Here is a 20257-nt window from a genome sequence, read left to right as displayed (position 1 = left end):
AGATATTTCGGGGCCTACTGGACACTGGCTCTGAGTTGACATTGATTCCAGGGAACCCAAAACATCATTGTGGTCCTCCAGTTAAAGTAGGGGCTTATGGAGGTCAGGTAATCAATGGTGTTTTAGCTCAGGTGCAACTTACAATGGGCCCAGAAGGTCCCCAGACTCATCCCATGGTCATTTCCCCAGTGCCAGAATGCATAATTGGCATAGACATACTTAGCAGCTGGCAGAACCCCTACATTGGCTCCCTGACTGGTAGGGTGAGGGCTATTACGGTGAGAAAGGTTAAATGGAAGCCATTAGAGCTTCCTCTACCTAGGAAAATAGTACATCAAAAACAATATTGCATCCCTTGAGGGACTGCAGAGATTAGTGCCACCATCAAGGACCTGAAAGACTCAGAGATGGTGATTCCCACCACACCCCAGTTCAACTCTGTCATTTGGCCTGTGCAGAAGACAGATGGATCTCAGAGAATGATAGTGGATTATTATAGGCTTAACCAAGTGGTGACTCCAATTGCAGCTGCTGTACCAGATGTAGCTTCATTGCTTGAGCAAATTAACGCATCTCCTGGTACCTGGTATGCAGCCATTGACCTGGCAAATGCCTTTTTGTCCATTCCTGTCCATAAGGCCCACCAGAAGCAATTTGCCTTCAGCTGGCAAGGCCAGCAATATATCTTTACTGTCCTACCTCAGGGGCATATGAACTCTTCGTCTTTGTGTCATAATCTTATTTGGAGAGACCTTGATTGCTTTTCACTTCCACACTGGTCCATTACATTGATGACATTATGCTGATTGGATCCAGTGAGCAAGAAGTAGCAAACACACTGGACTTATTGGTAAGACATTTGCCAATAATTTATTTCCCAGAGGATGGGAAATAAATCTGACTAAAATTCAGGGACCTTCTACCTCAGTAAAGTTTCTAGGGGTCCAGTGGTGTGGGGCCTGTCAAGATATTCTTTCTAAGGTGAAGGATAAGTTGCTGCAATTGGCCCCTCCTGCAACCAAGAAACAGACACAATGCCTATTGGGCCTATTTGGATTTTGGAGGCAACATATTTCTCATTTGGGTGTGTTACTCCGGCCCATTGAAGGGAAATCTTTCCAGTGGGCATAACTTCGAGCAGTGCACCTGATTGTGCACTTTGCACGGAAGGAGAAACGGCCACATGTGCGATTATATACTAATTCATGGGCTATAGTCAATGGTTTGACTGGATGGTCAGGGACTTGGAGGAAGCATGATTGGGAAATTGATGCCAATTTGGGGAAGAGATATGTGGATGGACCTCTCTGAGTGGTCAAAAACTGTGAAGATATTTGTATGCCATGTGAGTACTCACCAATGAATGACCTCAGCAGAGGAGAATTTTAATAATCAAGTAGATAGGATGACCCATTCTGTGGACACCACTCAGCCTCTTTCCCCAGCTACCCGTGTCATCACCCAATGGGCCCATGAACAAAGTGGCCATGGTGGCAGGGATGGAGGTTACACATGGGTTCAGCAACATGGACTTCCACTCACCAAGGTTGACCTGGCTACGGCCGCTGCTGAGTGCCCAATTTGCCAGCAGCAGAGACCAACACGGAGCCCCCAATATGGCACCATTCCTCGGGGTGATCAGCCAGCTACCTGGTGGCAGGTTGATTATATTGGGCTTCTTCCATCATGGAAAGGGCAGAGATTTATTCTCACTGGAATAAACATTTAGTCCACATATGGGTTTACCTATCCTGTACACAATGCTTCTGCCAAGACTCCCATCCATGGACTCACAGAATGCCTTATCCACCATCATGGTTTTCCACACAGCTCTGACTTTATGGCTAAGAAAGTGTGCCAGTGGGCTCATTCTCATGGAATTCACTAGTCTTACCATGTTCCCCATCAGCCTTATCCAACATCATGGTATTCCAAACAGACTCTGACCAAGGTACTTACTTTATGGCTAAGAAAGTGTGCCAGTGGGCTCATTCTCATGGAATTCACTGGTCTTACCATATTCCCCATCAGCCTTATCCAACATCATGGTATTCCAAACAGACTCTGACCAAGGTACTTACTTTATGGCTACGAAAGTGTGGCAGTGGGCTCATTCTCATGGAATTCACTGGTCTTACCATGTTCCCCATCAGCCTGAAGCAGCTGGATTGATAGAATGGTGGAATTTCATTTTGAAGTTACAATTACAATGCCAACTAGGTGAAAATACTTTGTAGGGCTGGGGCAAAGTTTTCCAGAAGGCTGTGTAAGCTCTAAATTGGCATTCAATATATGGTACTCTTTCTCTCATAGCCAGGATTCACAGGTCCAGGAATCAAGGGGTGGAAGTGGAAGTGGCACCACTCACCATCAGCCCTAGTGATCCACTAGCAAAATTTTGCTTCCTGTTCCCCGGACATTAAGTTCTGCTGGCCTAGAGGTCTTAGTCCCAGAGGAAGAAATGCTGCCACCAGGAGACACAACGATTCCATTAAATCAGAAGTTAAGATTGCCACGTGGATACTTTGGGCTCCTCTTACATTTACATCAACAGGCTAATAAGGGAGTTACAGTGTTGGCTGGGGTGACTGACTCGGACTATCAAGATGAAATCAGTCTACTGCCCCACAATGGAGGTAAGAAAAAGTATGCATGGAATACAGGAGATCCATTTGGGTGTCTCTTAGTATTACCATGCCCTGTGATTAAGGTCAATGGGAAACTACAACAGCCCAATCCAGGCAGGACTACAAATGGCCCAGACCCTTCAGGAATGAAGGTTTGGGTCACTCCACCAGGAAAAAAACCATGACCTGCTGAAGTGTTTATTGAAGGCAAAGGGAATACAGTATAGGTAGTAAAAGAAGGTAGTCATCAATACTAGCTATGACCACGTGACCAGCTACAGAAACGAGGACTGCAATTGTCATGAATATTTCCTCCTTCTTTTGTTAAAAACATGTTTGCGCATGTATACACTTGTACTCAGAAGATATTCTCATTTTATTTCCTTTCTCCTTTATCATGTGACATAAGATTTATTGACTTCACATCAGCATTTAAGTATTGTTAAGTTTACGTAATAGTATTTGGGTTGGGGATTGGTGCGTTTCCAGTTGTACGAAGGATAGTTGTATTATGTTAGACAAATTATGACCTTATTATTGTCTTTATTTGAAGATGATGTATGATCTCAGGATATGTATATGTGTACAGTTGACAAGGGGTGGACTTGTGATGGTTAATACTGAGTGTCCACTTGATTGGATTGAAGGAGACAAAGTACTGATCCTGGGTGTGTCTGTGAGGGTGTTGCCAAAGCAGATTAACATTTGAGTCAGTGGGCTGGGGAAGGCAGACCCACTCTTAATCAGGTGGGCACAATCTAACCAGTTGCCAGGGCGGCAAGCAGAAAAATGTGAAAAACAGAGATGGGCCTAGCCTCCCAGCCTACATCTTTCTCCACGCTGGATGTTTCCTGCCTTCAAACATCAGACTCCAAGTTCTTCAGTTTTGGAAGTCAGACTGGCTGTCCTTGCTCCTCAGCCTGCAGATGGCCTATTGTGGGACCTTGTGATCATGTGAGTTAATACTTAATAAACTCCCCTTTATATATATTTTTATATTTATATATATGTATGTGTGTGTCTGTGTGTGTATGTAACATACACACACATATATACACATATATATGTATATATATTCCATTAGTTCTGGCCCTCTAGAGAACCCTAATACGATCTGTCACCCAGGCTGGAGTGCAGTGGCACAATCTTGGCTCACTGCAGCCTTGACCTCCTGGGCTCAAGCAATCTGCTTGGAAGTAATCCCCATCTCAGCCTCCCAAGTAGCTGGGTCTATAGGTGTACGCCACCACATCCAGCTAATTTTTTGTATGTTTGGTATAGACGGCATTTCACCATGTTGCCAAGGCTGGTGTCGAACTCCTGAGCTCAGGCGATCCACTGGCCTTGGCCTCCCAAAGTGCTGGGATTACAAGTGTGGGCCAGCACACCTGGCCACAAGCTGCATCATTTCTGAGAGTGCTTATAAGAGATACAGTACACTTAGGTAATGGCCTCCAGCTCCATCCATGTTGCTGCAGAGGACATGATTTCATTACTTTTTATGGCTACATAGTATTCCATGGTGTATATAACACATTTTATTTATCTATTTTATATATTTATATATATAGAATATATAATACTTTGTATATGCATATGTAATACATTATATATATTTTATATATACATTTTATTTATTTTATATATTTTTATACATTTTATTTATTTATATATTTATATATACATTTATTTATATATACAATGTATTTTATATATGCATTTATACATTTTATATATTTTATATAAATGTATATATGAAATGTATATGTAATACTTTGTATATGTATATGTAATACATTTTATATATTTTTAATATGTATTTTTAATATATAAAATGTATATGTAAGTATGTATATATATGTATAAATGTGTGTGTGTATATATACATGTGTGTGTATAGAAAGAGAGATAATACACTTTGCAGAGTCTCTGGAATGGGACAACTATTTAGAAAATGGCAACTTGCATCTCTTCCCTCGCTTCAGACATTCTGCCAATCTGGACCACTCAACCTCAAACAGTAAGGGTGTGAGTCAGAAAAGGGGAGTTGGAGGGACTTAAAGCCCTCAAGTGAAGTTTGCACAAAGGACTTATAAAAGTTAACAGGCAAATGGGCACTATGTGAACCTCTGTCTTGGGGTATTAAAGAACTGAGGATTGCCCACATCTTTTTAATGAGTAGTCAAACTTCACAAAAGCTACCCTGACCCAGTGGCCTCAAGAAACAGGACGGCTACACCGCCTTGGAGAAATTCTCTGGAGGTAACTTGGGATAGGGAGGCCAGGGCACCCAGGAATCATACACACTATTCACTGAGATTCCGCCAAAGTTATTTTCTAATCTGTTTCAAAGTTGTCCTCAAACACTGTTGTGGACTGAATGTTTATGTCTCCCTAAAATTCATATGTTGAAATCCTAACCCCCAATATGATAGTACTAGGAAGTGGGGCCTTTGATCATGAGGGTGGAACCCCTATGAATGGATTAGTGCCTTCATAAAAGAGACTCCAGAAAGCTCCTTTGCCTCTTCTGCCATTTGAGGACACAGCAAGATAACAGCCATCTATTAACCAGGAAGTGGGCTCTCACCAGACACCGAATCTGCCAGTGCCTGGATCTTGGACCTCTAGAACAGTGAGACATTTGAGGTACTTGGTACACAAGATAACAGTGCCTCTAGAACAGTGAGACACAAATTTCTGTTGTTTATAAAGCCACCTCGTCTATACTATTCTGTTATAGCCGCCTGAAGGGACTAAGTCAAGCATGAACAACTGGAAATCTATTTTTTGCAACATTTTCTTTGAACCCACATGCTTAGGAACAGAGGGCATCTGATTTTGCAGAACTCCAAATACTAGGTTTTATACTTAGAAAAATAAAAGCCTTTACAGGCTCTACATTTTCCATTTAGCTGTAATTCTTAGGCTCAACCAATAGACGGCAGCATTAGAGAAAACAGAGGCAGCTGTGCAATCCCTGCGCCCTGCTCCCCACCCCCCTCCCCCCGGCCAACCTAAAGAGAGGAAGAAGGGGCTGGCAAAGGAAAGAGGTGTTGGGGTCAAGCAAGGTGCAGCTACCTTTCACTGACTGTCCTATATGCCTGGCTGAACGCTTTACTGTAAGATGACAACAGGGTGAGTCAGGCATTAACCCTATTTTACATAAGAGGAACCTGAGACTGAATACTGATATCTTTTTCCTGAAGCCACACAGTAGCAAGTGGGGGATTAGCATGCAAAGCCAGGTGTGCCTGTTCCCATCCCACGTCACCTCCCTGAATGTCCAAGAAGAGATGTGTTGGGGAGGATGACTAAGGCCATCTCCGCCCTGTCCTTTGCACGTGCCCTCATGCCATTCCCTTGTAACTCCTGTAGCTCTCCTTTCTGTGTCAACCAATCTGAGCTCATAACTTTCTTGAGGCCAAGTCTCAGACCACCCCACCCCTGCAACAGGTGTCCTGTACCAAATTTTCCTGGCCACATCACTCTCTAACACATGCTGTTCAACACTAACCAGGTGTTTAGGCCCTGGGTATGCAAAGTATGGTCTGTGGACCAGCAGCATCGGCACCACCTAGTTAGAAATGCAGACTCTCAGGCCCCACCCAAGACCTACTGAACCTGCACTTCAATAGGCTCTCAAGGTGATTCATGTGCATGCTAAAGCTTCAGAAGCACTAGGCTAGCTTCCCTTGTGTACCAAGGACCTCAAATGTCTCTGGTCATAGCTAGTGAGTCAAGAGACTGGGTTTCCAGAGGTGCCTTACTATGCAGGGAATGTTGGGCTGCTTGCTCGGGTTCACATTAAGAGGTTAGTGGTTTTAAGGCTTAGTCCCCACTCTCGGGAAAAGGATACTTCTGTCTTTGCCTCCTCTAATTCCCACCCTGTCACAGCTCCGAACAATGAGCCAGCTGGCCCTAATAAGAGAGAAATTGGCAAAGTCAAGGGATTGAAATTCCACCACCCTGGGCCCCACAGGCAGGAGAGAGATGTGCTGGAGCAATGCTGTGACCTTGGGGCTATCCAGTGGGAAAGCAATGGAACCATCTTATCAAGAAGCAAGGAAGTAAAGGCATTGAAATTGGACATGCTTTCCATCAGGCACATAGAAACATCACTCTCCATTAGTTAGGCTGGAGACAGAAGGAGGTGACCAGAGGCCGTGGCATTCCTGGGCTAGATGGGAACCCACTAACTGGAATTGCCTGGTCTCCCATGCAAACCTTGTCCCCACGCCCTCCCATAGCCCACGATGACTTACTTGTGATTCCTCCTTTCTTACCTAAGAATCCTATGAAATAATACGCGTTATTTGGTTTTCCTCCTAATGCCCCTAAAGACTGTGGCATCTTAAAACACTCCTGGAGAGAAAGAGAATGCAAGATTCTCAACTCACTTGTGGACTGCTGCTCACGGATCTCTGTGCTGAGATGGCGGTGTGATGGGCAGGCAGCAATGGGCTCGGGGAAAGAAGTGACTTACTTTGAATGCATCAACATAGACAGGATTGATTTGGTTTATGCCCAGGCGAAGGGGCACAATGAGCAGCAGGGGCTTCCAGGCTGGGCAGTGGGCAGAAATGCCCTTACTCTGGTTTGAAGCAATCAAAGAATCGGGAGGCCTGTCACCAGCTGTGTCAGCACTCAAGGGAAGGACACGGCACATTTTTTCTAGAAATGGAAGAACAGAAAATTGGATAAGTAAGGAGTCTTCAGCCCTAGAAGATACTCCAATATCAAAACTAAGGGGAACCTCACATGCCCCCCACCCTGCCTAGAAGGCCCTCTCCTCTGCCACCAGGGCTCAGTTGACTCCCCACCCGCACGAAGCCCAGGCCATTCCTTTAGGGCTCACGCTCTTCATTCCGGCTGCAGGGTACTTGTTTAGCTCCCAATAGGGATTCTGGGCTCATTGGAGGAATCTCATTTCTCAAGTCTGCTAGGGCCTTTGAGACAGGGACTGTATCTTTAGGTTGCTCTGACTCCTCAGTGCAGGAATTACAGGCCTGGACAAGGGTGAGCCTCCATGAAAGATCTGTTGGTGGTTGAATAAATTACATGCACTTTGTGTTTTCTGCAGGGAAGGAGTGTGGTACCTCACTGAGGAGCAGCAAGGCCCCTCTAATGGTGTTCTCCCTCTCAGAAAACTGAAAAGAAAGAATCAGAGCCCTGTGCTCCCCTAAGCTCCCCTGCCCTGGTGGGGAAGACCAGAGAGACTCCCTTGAGTCCCAGAATTCTGAATGGTGAGAAAGGAATTCATCACCCATCAGCTGGGAAGTCAAACAGACTGGTAACTCACTGATATCTTCAATGACCACTGTGTTATCCATTGAAACATAAACAGCCAAGGAATTCCATTCATCAAATAAAGCAAGTTTTCTGCAAAGCAATGTATAAGGAAGTCACAATTTGGGAAGATGGAAATATCAGCAGAAAACAGTATAATTTATGCCCAGTGTTCCTAAAGTCACCAACACTGAGCCACAGAAAAGCTGGTGTTCAGGTCAACTCGGCTTCTTTGCCAGAGCTCTGGGACGCTCCATGTCTAGAGACCTTGAGAATGCCACTGAGTCACTGTATCTGAACCTCAAAAAGAAGTTTCTGCTTTACAACCTGGAGAAGTCTACTTCACAAAATGATGGGACACCTACTGGGGAAAAAAGAAAAGTTACCCGTGCATCTGCTCTCAGAGTCCCAAGAGACTTTGTTTTCTTAAATAAAAGACATTCTGACTTACTGAATTTTCATTTTTCAAAAGGGAAACTGTAAAAAAAATTTTTTTAAAGGAAGTCGTCCATAAAAAATAGACATTTGTTTGGGATCACAGATAATATGGAGAATATGTTCCAGGTAAACCCAGAGAGAGAGAGAGACAGTGGGTAGAGGGGATAGAGAGAGACAGATCACTTCTACCACTCCCCAGCTGCCCTGAGAATACCTCTCAAGTGACATAGGCTGCAGATTGAGGTGCCGAGCTTTACTGGTCAGCAGCTGAAGAGAGCCACCATGCTGAACTGCAGGACTTTATGGTATATTAGAAAGAAAACCCCTTTAAAAGAGAGATGATCTGAGGTCTAGGTAAAGTACCCCACCTATTTCTCCCTTTCCTTCTTCTTCCCTTGCCAGTTAAATGAGGCCATGTTTAACCTGGCTACTTCTGGGATGTGTGGGTAAAGCCCAGTCTCATTGGACCGAAGAAAGCACAGTCTCTCTACCAGGTAGCTCCCAGGAAGTTAACTACCATCACCCTTGTATTTCATTCATTTTAATGTATTATCTTTCTCCAGAAGAATACCAATAATATAATAATAATATGCTGTTGTTAATGCTAATGATCATGATGAATTGGAACCCATTTACATTCTTTAAAAAAAATCTACCCCAAGCGTGGTGGTTCACGCCTGTAATCCCAGCACTTTGGGAGGTCGAGACGGGTGGATCACGAGGTCAGAAGTTCGAGACCAGCCTGGTCAACATGGTGAAACCCCATCTCTACTAAAAATACAAAAATTAGCTGGGCGTGATAGCAGGCACCTGTAATTCCAGCTACTTGGGAGGCTGAGGCAGGAGAATGCTTGACCCTGGGAGGTGGAGGTTGCAGTGAGCCGAGATTGTGCCACTGCACTCCAGCCTGGGCGACAGAGTGAGACTCTGTCTGAAAAATAAAATAAAATAAAATCTAGGTTTCCACTTTGTTGTTGGTAACCTTAAAATTTAGAGGAAAGAAGCAAATTCTGAAGGATGTTGTTTTAACACCAACTATTTCAAGCTGGGTTTTGGGCTCAGCACAGCCATTCTAATCTCTTACACTTTCCACACCACGTTCATACAGTGATTCCTGAAATACTGCCAGATTTTCACTCAGCAGAGTCAGCGATGCCCAAAAGGCACTCTGACTATGGCAAGAAAGCAGCCTCAGAGAGGTTACATTGTTAGGAAGGAGTAAAGTCAATACAGATTTTCCTTGGGTCCCAAAAAATCCAGGCCACTCCCCTCACAGACACATTCCCAAAGCATTCTAGTTCACTGAAGACTGGTTAGTAATAGAAACAGGGTCCCATCTGTACTTTGCATGGAATAGGTCCCCCTATAGTGCCCAGGAGCTTAATGTTCTACACCAAAGGAGGCCAGAAGGTTTCAATCTTCTGATCCCTAAATCTGGCCCCAGATTCTGGCTGCCATTTTCATTTATTCATCGAGCATTTATTGTGTACTTACGCGTGCCAGGCAGTTCTATGTGCTAGTGTTACAGAGTGAACAAGATAAATACAATCTCTGCCCTCATGGAGTTTCCATCAGTGATAGGTTGTTAGGAAGGAGAGTGACAACAGGTAAAGTGGTCTGCAGGTGTAAGTACTAACATCACTCACCCCATTTGCTTTCAAAAAGTTGGTCCTGACCTCTCCACCTTGCCTGTTGCTGTGGAAGGTGAATTCTGGTATTTAACAAGACAACTGGAATACCACGCTGGGACACCGTGAGTCTGCTATGAGATGACAAACTGATTCCAAGACTTCCCTGGGGTTTGTCTCCCCCAATAGCTGGTGAGTTCCTTGAGGCAAGGACTATGTCAAGTTTATTTCTGCACACCCAGAACTTAGCACAGTAAAGGTACAAAGAAAAAGCTGAATGAACAGGGTTTTTAAATATTATGTAGTGCATGTAGGAGCCCTGTGGGGGTCCATTTCTTGCTTAGGCTGGCTCAGCCTCTACCACTTAGTATGAAACTTTTGGCTTCAAAGGGACCCTCAGGCCAATGGCTCCCAGGCACATGAGCATCAGTCTGCAGCATGAGACACTGAATGAGTCCTAGGATACAGCCACATATACTGCTACCAGTGAATATAACTCTGATATACCAAGACAGATATCCATGCTTACACATTTCAAAGAGCCATCTGAGCAAAATGGCACAGATATTTGATGGTTTAGTGGGAAGAGTAGCTTAGAGGGATTGTAAGAATACCTAGGTTGATGGGAGGTTTAGTTGTCTAGGGAGGGAAGCATAGGAGACAGCAGAATAAGGCAGGCGCCAGACTCTTTTACTTACTTTAACACCTGTGCAACTGTATTTGGTCCAAACCATTCTCCAATTGATTTCCCTTCTCCTACACCCATTTGTGCTGTTTTTATGTGGAAAAAATTAACATGTTAGCAAAAGATCTTCCAGTAAGCCACAAACTCCTAATTTTTTGTATAAATAATTAAGCAGATGGACAACTTAATGTAGCCACATATAAGGCAAGGGAAGAGAAGGAACAGGAATAGGCACTGCCTTTAAACTATTGATTTATGACCTTACCCATTTGATGGATAGAGTAGCAACAATCTTTTCTATCTAAGAAGCACTGTAGGATGCGTTGGTATTCTTTGGGTTGTTCTTTTTGTTTTTCCCAGCTCCAGTCTTTTTAAGAAAAAAAAAAATGGGTTAGAAACATTTTTATAACTGTTTATTACCTCTCTGCACTTTTATTGTAACTACAAAGTTAGAAGGAAAACAAAGGCACCACATCTAGAAGGCAGGAACGATCAAGTTAGAACATTCCTAAGCATCTTTCATTTTGATAACAAGACATCTGGAAAGTGATTGCTTTCAAAGACTCACTGGGTATATAGTAAAAGCAAAACAAGAAGTTGACCAAGGAATTGACTTAACCCAAGGGCTAGAGCTGGATCAATATTATATAAAAACAATGTCACAAAGGCCTTTCTGGCCAGTTACTCAGTGAACAGGAGGTCACCACAAAGCCCAGCAGTACATTGATATATAAGCCAGATGCCACAGCGTCTCATCTCCACATAGACGGCAATGGCTTTTGCTCTTATATTTTGGCAGCATTGACAAAAGGATCTCACGGGTAAGAAGTGCTATTCTGATATACAACAGTTCACAGGGGAATATACACAGCTCACAACTAAGAAAGCTTAAAAAAATTGCATGCTGTCGTTTTTACACCACCTTTTAAAAAGTCCATGCTGAGCTTTGGGAAAACAAATAACTGTGCTATCAGGTGTTCAAGGTTTCCCTAAGACCAAAGCCAAAATAACTACATCTGTACGGATACTGTCTGTGCCTTCAGCACAGCTCCCTAAATCCTACAGAGGCCATTTGTAACTTACTGAGGACAACTGCAAAAACTCTCTGTAATTACTGCAATCCTCTCAGCTCTAGAAACACTGTCTAATGGGACAGATTTTTGAGGCTTAGTTTGCTTCCAAGACAAATTTCTCTCCTGAGGTTTTAGAGAGAGTTTGAAATAAAGACTGAACTAAACTTGAAGCCAAAGGCCATTATCTCAAGACTCTTCAGTTATTTTTTGCTTCTAGTGTTGCTAAAACCAAAGTTTTTAACTTTGGATCCAGCACAGCCCTCAGAAGTTGGAACCACATCCAACTTCTTTTCATTAGCTACCAAATTGTCCAAGTCTGGAGAAATCCTAATTAGCTGGCTGCTAAATACCACTAAATATTTGCTGACGACAATGGTAAGTGAATACTCTACCTTAATTTTAAAATAGCTGAATAGGAAACAATCCAAAAGACATCTTTACAAAATTACTCTTTTAACGCATTTTAGCTACAAGATCTATTTCCAACTTCTTCCTGCTACTTGCTTTTGTATTAGAACAATTGAGACTGCTGACTGTGGAGTTTTTTTTTTTTTTTTTCCAGTTTGCTCCCTACTTTCAGAACTTGCTTCCAAAATAATCATTTTGAAGTGTGTTATAAATGAAAAAAAAAATTAAATAGTGAGAATGGATCTATACCAAGAAGCATGTATAAACAAGGGAAATCACTGGACAAGGAGTTGGAATATCTTTATTTTATCCCCAAATCTTTGATTTCTTGCTGTTTTACCCTGGGTAAATCACATCACTTCCCTGAGCCTTGGTTTCCTCATCTGTAAAATGGAAATTATTATACTACCCAGGGCAAGCAGGATATCCCACACCCTGAAGAGAAGGCAATAAGCCCTGAAACCTCCCTGGGCCCTTCTCCAATCCTCTCTGAAAGCTGTAGCAAAATCTGTGAGTTTGCACAGCGGGAAAAGGAAAATGATGTTTCTATACTTCTGAACCTCAATTAGCAACAGCCAATGAGTTCAGCAGCCCAATTTCATCCAAAGTGTCCTTTCACTCTCTCATCCCCAAGTCTAAATGGACCTTCACCTAAGTGCCTGAACTGGCATGCAGCCAACCCCATCCTTCAGATGCCCATAGGGAAGCATGTACATGTCTTAAGAAAGCAAGACTCAAGAGTTCCAACAACCAGCCAGGTGCAGTGGCTCATGCCTATAATCCTAGCACTTTGGGAGGCCGAGGCGGGTGGATCATCTGAGGTCAGGAGTTCAAGATCAGCCTGGCCAACATGGCAAAACCCCATTTCTACTAAAATTACAAAAATCAGCCAGGCGTCCAGGCATGGTGGCAGGCACCTATAATCCCAGCTACTCAGGAGGCTGAGGCGGAGAATTGCTTGAACCCGGGGGTCACAGGTTGCAGTGAGCCAAGATCGCACCATTGCACTCCAACCTGGGAGACATAGCGAAACTCTGACTCAAAAAAAAAAAAAAAAAAAAAAGAGTTCCAACAACCATTATCAGAAGGCTCTTAATTGAATGTCCTCCCAAGGAAGCAAATTTAAAGATTCCTTCATCATCAGCTGGACATCCTTAGTGAACCAAAACCAAAATAGTACTATTGCACTTCCTTTAGGTCACTTACATCCTTCACCAGGCAGATATCTTAAACAAGGTCAAGAAACAGACTTACCACCACACCCTTCTTCCTGCTGCCTTTGTTATCTTGCATTTCTAAGGACTTACTCAAACAATAGCAAAGATGGAAAGGATAAATGACACACCTCCCTCAATGTTCAGTTCTGTCCCAGGAAAATAACTCCCTGGCTTGGTGACTCACAAGGAAACACTAGCTGTTTCCTTCTTATGAGGGGCTTTGTTGACTTGTCAGCCCCACCACTTGAGCTTACAGAGAGCATTTTAAGACCTGCAAGTTTATTACTGAGTGTTCCCAAGGCTCAGCATCAAACTAAATCAATAGTAGCAAGTGACACTGCAGAGGTCTCTGAGAAAGTTTATAAAACAAATTTAACTCACCCCTTCCCAAGTGTCTACAGATAAGGGCTTGAGCCAGCATCATCTGTCCACAGCGTAGCATACATCCCCAACCAGCATCTGATGAAGGGCCCGTTCCCCCTGTTGGCAAAATAGAAGGGAATGAATATGGGTTCCTCAAATTGCCCTTTCCTGAAACATCAGCATACTTGGGACTCACACAAGACAGGCAAATATATATACTCTGAAAAGCGAGGTGACAGATATACCCACAGATCAAACAAGATTTGGGTATACAGTTGGAACTTGCAAACACAGTACTGAGTCAACCAAAACAAGTTCTACGGCCAAACATAAAACAAGCAAATGAACTAAATGTGTCCCTTATGTTTTCTGCTTGAAGACTTCTAGGTATACATGCAATTTTGGTAGGTGACTGCCATGTATGAATACCAACCCTTAGTCCATTCCATGTCATCATCAGCCAGACCCAAACCTTGCCTTGCATAGCTCACTTGCATGGCCCTGAAATTCTCAGGGAAGCCAGTCTTACTTAGGTAAAGAACAAATACTACCAAAGGCAATCATCAAAATGGTCAAAGAGATTTGGAAGGCTCATGACTATTCTGAATATATATTATGAAGATCTGAACAGCAAGAAGGACATTGTAAAATAGGGGAAAGATCCCTAGATGAGGCATCAGAAGACCAGTCTCTAGTTATCTAATCTAAATCTCATCTATAGGCTGAGCATAATAGTACATACTCTGCCTACTATCAGTGGGTATTGTAAGAACTGAGACAATATCTGTGAAAGTGTTCTAGAACCCATAGAGGATGACACAAATACTTGATGTTTTGAGTATGATCATAATTTAAACCCATATTAATGAATTAGAAATGTATCTTTAAAAGGTATAAAATTAGTTAATAAATGAAATAAGACAACAGGTTCTATTTTAAGAACACCTTATGCAAAGAAAATCCCACATATGAGGCCAGGGTGAGCTCAATATTCTTTTCCAAGGGGCCAATGAAATCAGATAACTTGTATGGCAGACAGGGTATGTTGTTTTTATTGTTTTCTTTTCCCAGTGTGGAAATGGAAAAATATGCTATAAGCACGATCTCAGAAGACTAACTTCAAAGGGGGTCATCAATCTTGTAAGACAAGTGGGTCAAGGTGGTCACCCCTTTCTTTTAGTTGTGGGGACTGAAGGAAAGTTACAACAACAAGATGGGAAGGAGAGAGTCAATTTATGACCTGGAAGGGGTGCCTTTTGATTGTTGCTAATGCGGGGATTATTGGCCAGATTAGTAGGAAAAAGATGCAATGAGGCCCACATAAAGAAGAGATCATCTATTGCCAAAATATTGGCAGAGTAAAATTAGAAATATTTTCCAGCCTTGCAAAGAGCTCCACAGCCAGATAAAGTTAACAGTTCAGAACCACTGGTTACTAAACATTGTTCTTTTGTTTGTTACTGACTGGTGTATTTCTGGGGAGAGAAAAAAAAAAGAAAGGAAAAGTCTGTGTGACCTTCATTTTTGGCACTGAACAGAAAGGTTGATTTCATTCTAGTGTCCTCTTAGAAGAGTAAATTTCACTATTTGTAGGTCCTTTTCCTACAGGGCCATGATACTAGGAAGTAGCCACCCTACTTGCAAATGTGTTGTATATCCTTTATGAAAACAGCACATTCACTTCACCTATTGAATTGTCCTTTTTTCTAGTTGACAGCTGGTAACAGCCTAGAATTAGTTCCAAGGAAACTACTGTAATTTGTCTCTCAATGGCAAGGTGCTTTCATGTCATAAGGGGGAAAAAAACCAAATAAATTATTTTCTTTCTTTCAAGACACAATTTTCATTAATAATCAAGTAGTTCCACAATGTAGTGGATTGTAATTTAATAGATATTATACAAATTAAAGGCTTATGTGATTTTTCCCCTTAATCTCAAAAGTATAACAAGTAATATCATCTGGTGCCTGAACACTTGGAGGTGGGGTCAGAAGTATACAGTCATATCCCCTCAATGCCATAGAGCCATATGTGAAAGGATACTTTAGCAATGAAACTTTTGGATGAAGTGTAAGGTTTACCTAGTCCCCTAAATCAAATTCTTTGCTATAGTGAGCTATTAATTCTGAGGTTTCTATGAAGTCACTGATAACCTCAGACAAGCTATCCACAAGGAACAAAGCACAGTAAAACAAATGATATACCTACCAATTGGTGAAAATTTCCTTCTGTATGTAAACCACAGACGAGCACTTATATCAGACAACAGCTTAGATTTTTCTGTAATTAAATGTAAAATTAAAATTAAATCACCATATCTAAAAATACCCACCTTTACTTCTGAGCCAGCTGCTAACTTAATTTCAAATAACCAGTCAATTTCATTATTATGGGGCTAGGTAAATTCACAGGAAACCCATTCTCATTTTAGCCAAATAATTTCAGTATTTCTCCCAACCTATGGTTTGACCAGAGCTACTTGACTGGTGTAATGACATTGGGTAGCTCCTGTCATCTTTTCACTGAATTCCACAGTCCTGACAGTTACAAACACTGGGATCATTGCCAAAAGACAAGGAATAAGAAAATTAAGGATCCTGGAGAACCCACTAACAAGACTATCAGCCCCAGCCTGAATGATGGTTGGCTGGATCTTATAGCACCCATCATCCCTTATCTAAAACTAGAGGTTTGGCTAGGCCCAGCGACTCACACCTCTAATCCCAGTGCTTTGGGAGGCTGAGACAGGGAGATTGCTTGAGGCCAGGAATTGAAGACCAGCCTGGACAACATAGTGAGACCCCATCTCTACAAAAAAAATGAGGTATGAGGATCACTTGAGTCCAGGAGTTCGAGGCTGCAGTGAGCTATGATCACCACTGTACTCTAGCCTGAGTAACAGAGAGACCTTGTCTCAAGCAAAACAAAATAAAACAAAACAAAAACTATTGGTTGGCTTGTTTGTGTGTGCGCATGTGTGTCTGTGCATGCACACATGCATCTTTAAATAAAAAGGAAATGCCCTACTAAGCAAATTAGGTGTGTAAGAAATGTATCTATAGCACCTAGTGCAACCGGCACTTACAATCTAAATGCATATATAATATCACAAATGTTTTTGTGTCTTTTTTCAAAGCACGCTTTCTTGTATTTTATGACATAAATTTACTTTGATGGGCCACAAATATGGCTTCCACATTTTTATCTGTACTTAGATGTGACTGTCTTTCTTAGTCACCTCTCTCCCTCTTCTCAACAACATGTCTGTATTATATTCTGTATAAAATTTATAGTCACTGCACTTAAAAAGAACAAAGGGAAATCTACTTGGGGCCAATAGTTTCTCTTTTCTGTCTTCCTTTTCTTTGGAGGAAGTTGAAAAGTTGAGCTATCTGTATTTTCCCTCCCTTCCATGCCCCAGTGCCTAGCACATTCAGGGAAGCAGATGTATAACGGTTAATAGTAAGACACCTGAAGTCATACTTTGATTGGGTTTGAACTCTGACTCTGCTACTTACCAGCCGTGTAAGCTGGTTAACTTAACCTCTCCGGGCTTCAGTTTCCTCATCCATAAATGGGGAGAATTATAGTACCTACTTCATTGAGTTGTGAGTATTCAAAAGATAATACACGTAAAGTGCTTACATGGTGAATAGTACGCAGTGAACCTATGACAAATGTTAGCTGTTATATACCCGTCCTCTTAAATGTCCACACCCTTACTTCTGCCTCTGACAGTCTTTCTGCGTTCCTGTGTGGCTTTATGCTGGGGAAGTTGCATGGACATTTTAACAGTGATTTCACTTTGAAAGGCACTTCCCAATTTAACATTTGAATGTGAGTGGATTTGGCAACCTGGGGATTCCTGTTGTCATGGAATGCAGAATTAGAAGATTCCCTCCAATCCCCTCATTTTAAGTACCACTGAAGGAAGTTAAGATCCAGAAAGAGAAAGTGACTTACCTGAGTTAGAAGAGTCTAAATAAAAAAGGTCTCCTAATCGCTAGCTCCCGGCTTTCCACTGTTCACAATTCTCCAATCAAAATAATGAAGCCAGGCTCAGGAGGAGCTGACAATGCCTAACTTCCTCTCCTGCCTTTTCATCAGCCTCTTCCTGTTCCTTCCTCCAAGCTAAGTGAGGGCCTCTGAAGAGGATGTCTCCTCAGAAAGATACAAATCTCAGAGCTGCCTCTTTCCAAGCTCTGGCTTTATCTGGGTGCTGGGTTGTTAGCAGTTTCAGGTTAAAAGGTCTTTCTTTCCCAATCTATAAGAATGTAATGGTAAGGAAGAAAAATTAAAGCCTCCTTTTCATCTAGCTGTAGTGGCTAAAAGTTCTATACAAAATCAGAATAAACTGAGACAGTGCTACGGTCAGCAAAAGATCTAAAACATAAGAAAAACTTACTAGGTCTGATATTGTTTCTGAGATCCATGGGTTATCTAGAAGTCCCTGAGTGTTTTTATCTGGCCAGAGAAGCATGTGAGAGTAATAAATATGTAGCCCAATCACGAAAGGCTAGAGACTGGTTAGTGATACCAGGAGCGGGTCCGTGTTTTTTGAAACCCAAGGCTTCTAGAATTTGGGGATTCTCCTTTAAGGAACAGAATAAAAATATATTACCTGTGCAAACTGTGCAAAAACCTATAACCATGTAAACATATTACTAGGGCCTTTCGGGGCCTTGGAAGGGGCCTGTCCAAGCAAAAGTTCTGAGACTTAAGCTCCGTTGACTACAAGGTAAATCCACCTCAGAGTAGCATTAACATTAAGCAAGAAAATGCTCTGCCAACCCAAGAAGAAAAAGTACAAACCCTGAACCACAGGTGCCTACCTCATCTGGGTTCTTACAGACAAATGCTACCAAATCTTACCTGTTTTAAGGAGATGCTGCTTCCCTAAGATCCATACCAGCTCATCTGTATCTGGATATTCTTCTAGGTAGTCAGTGAAAATAGTAATCTGGTTTTCATACTTGGATAAAACTGAAAGAAAATGAAAGAAACTTAAGTAAAATTTAATAGAAGGGGCTTACCTCTGTAGCTGACTGATTATTACCTTTGCTCTGAAGGTGAAAGGTCAGCAGCTTGAATCTAATGAAAGCAATTCCTTTTCCTTGAGGAACAAAGACACTCACAAGATCTCTAAATCCTTTAGCTGAAGGATTTCCTCTTGACCATCTCTTTTGACCTTCCCTTTCTCAAAGTCCCATTTAACACCATCCCTAAAAATTCATTTGGCCACAGTTACTTCAAAACATTTTATACCATAGGGCCTTCTTTGTAAATAGCCCATTATCGAGCTTTCCCTACTCTGAGTGTATTGAGGTGACACAATACATACACACCTAACTCCTGCCCATGTCACAGGGAATATCATGAGGTTTGTATTGCGAGGTTTCCAGTGGCCAGTGGCTTGGAAGGTGCTGTGACAAGCCTGAATGTTTGTACAACTGTGTATATGGTAATATTTTAGCTGGAAGACCAGATGTTTTCATAGTATTTTTATTTGCCATTTTATTCACATATGGCTTCTGCAAAGAAGGATCTTGAAGGTAACAGTAAATATAACTTGTTCTTGGTATTCACAGATGACTATTAAGATATAATAAGAAATATATATTTAGTTTCTATCCCTGTTTTCTGGCACAGAGCTCCTAAAACCTTTGTTATGGTGAGTGATAGGGATACTATGTGCATCTTTTGTTCTGAAATTTGGCCTCTCTGCCTGGTTCCTGATATAGAGCTCCTAGTGAATTTCCTGGGTCATCTTCTGTTCTCATGAAGTATCTCTTGGTGGGCTTCTGGATGGAGGCTGGTTACCAGAAAGACTAAGCTATGATTAGAAGCTTGGAACTTTCAGTTCCAACCCCCATCCTTTGGGAAGGGTGGAGACTGAGTCAAAAATTGACTTCATAAAAATCCTTGGACTGTGGGATTTGGTGAACTTCTGGGGTGCTGAATATGTGGAGGTGTCTGGGGGGTGGTATGCCTAAGGAGGGCATGGCTGCTCTGTGTCCCTTTCCACATGCCTTGCCCTATGCATCTCCTCCATCTGGCTGTCCATCTATACCCTTTGTGATATTCTTTATAATAAATGGGTACACATAATAAAGTGTTTCCCTGAGTTCAGTGAGTCATCCTAGATTATGGAACACGAGGAGGGGGTCATGGGAACCCCAATTTATAGCTGATCAGTCAGAAGCACATATAGCTAGGACTTATGACTGGTATCTGAAGTGGGGCAGTCTTGTGGAACTGAGCTGTCAGCCTATGGAATCTTACTCTAACTCCAGACAGTGTCAGAATTGAATTAAATTATAGGGTACACTATTGGTATCTTGTGGAGAATTGCATGGTATGTGGTATCACAAGAATTGAGTGGTGAGTGTCAGAGTAGAAAACAGTTTGATTTTCCTATCTCACGCAACCATGGTTATCTCTGAAGATAAAGTGTCCCCCAAAATATAACTAAACCTCACTAGTTCACAAGCCATACTTTTCGAACTTATGACCATGCAATATGGGTGGA

General features: G+C 42.2%; 1 protein-coding gene across 3 annotated transcripts in view; it reads right to left on the bottom strand.

Moving 5' to 3' along the window:
• Window positions 1-20257, bottom strand: part of ATG4A (autophagy related 4A, cysteine peptidase) — a 72751-nt gene that overhangs the window by 8934 nt on the left and 43560 nt on the right. Inside the window, exons 2-10 of one of the 3 annotated variants that reach the window (XM_011958745.1) lie at window positions 18601-18711; window positions 17692-17992; window positions 15937-16008; window positions 13747-13845; window positions 10933-11034; window positions 10681-10753; window positions 7930-8009; window positions 7114-7301; window positions 6914-6992 (exon numbers count right to left, since the gene is read on the bottom strand). In XM_011958745.1, coding sequence (XP_011814135.1) covers window positions 6914-6992; window positions 7114-7301; window positions 7930-8009; window positions 10681-10753; window positions 10933-11034; window positions 13747-13807 — 583 coding nt within the window. In that variant the 5' untranslated portion in view covers window positions 13808-13845; window positions 15937-16008; window positions 17692-17992; window positions 18601-18711. The remainder of the gene's footprint in view (window positions 1-6913; window positions 6993-7113; window positions 7302-7929; window positions 8010-10680; window positions 10754-10932; window positions 11035-13746; window positions 13846-15936; window positions 16009-17691; window positions 17993-18600; window positions 18712-20257) is intronic. The other 2 variants (XM_011958743.1, XM_011958744.1) reach the window with 2 other exon arrangements.

This window comes from Colobus angolensis, unplaced genomic scaffold (genome assembly GCF_000951035.1).
Source record: "Colobus angolensis palliatus isolate OR3802 unplaced genomic scaffold, Cang.pa_1.0 Scaffold472, whole genome shotgun sequence".
Lineage (NCBI taxonomy): Eukaryota > Metazoa > Chordata > Mammalia > Primates > Cercopithecidae > Colobus > Colobus angolensis.
This window is presented reverse-complemented; position numbering and strand designations above follow the sequence as displayed.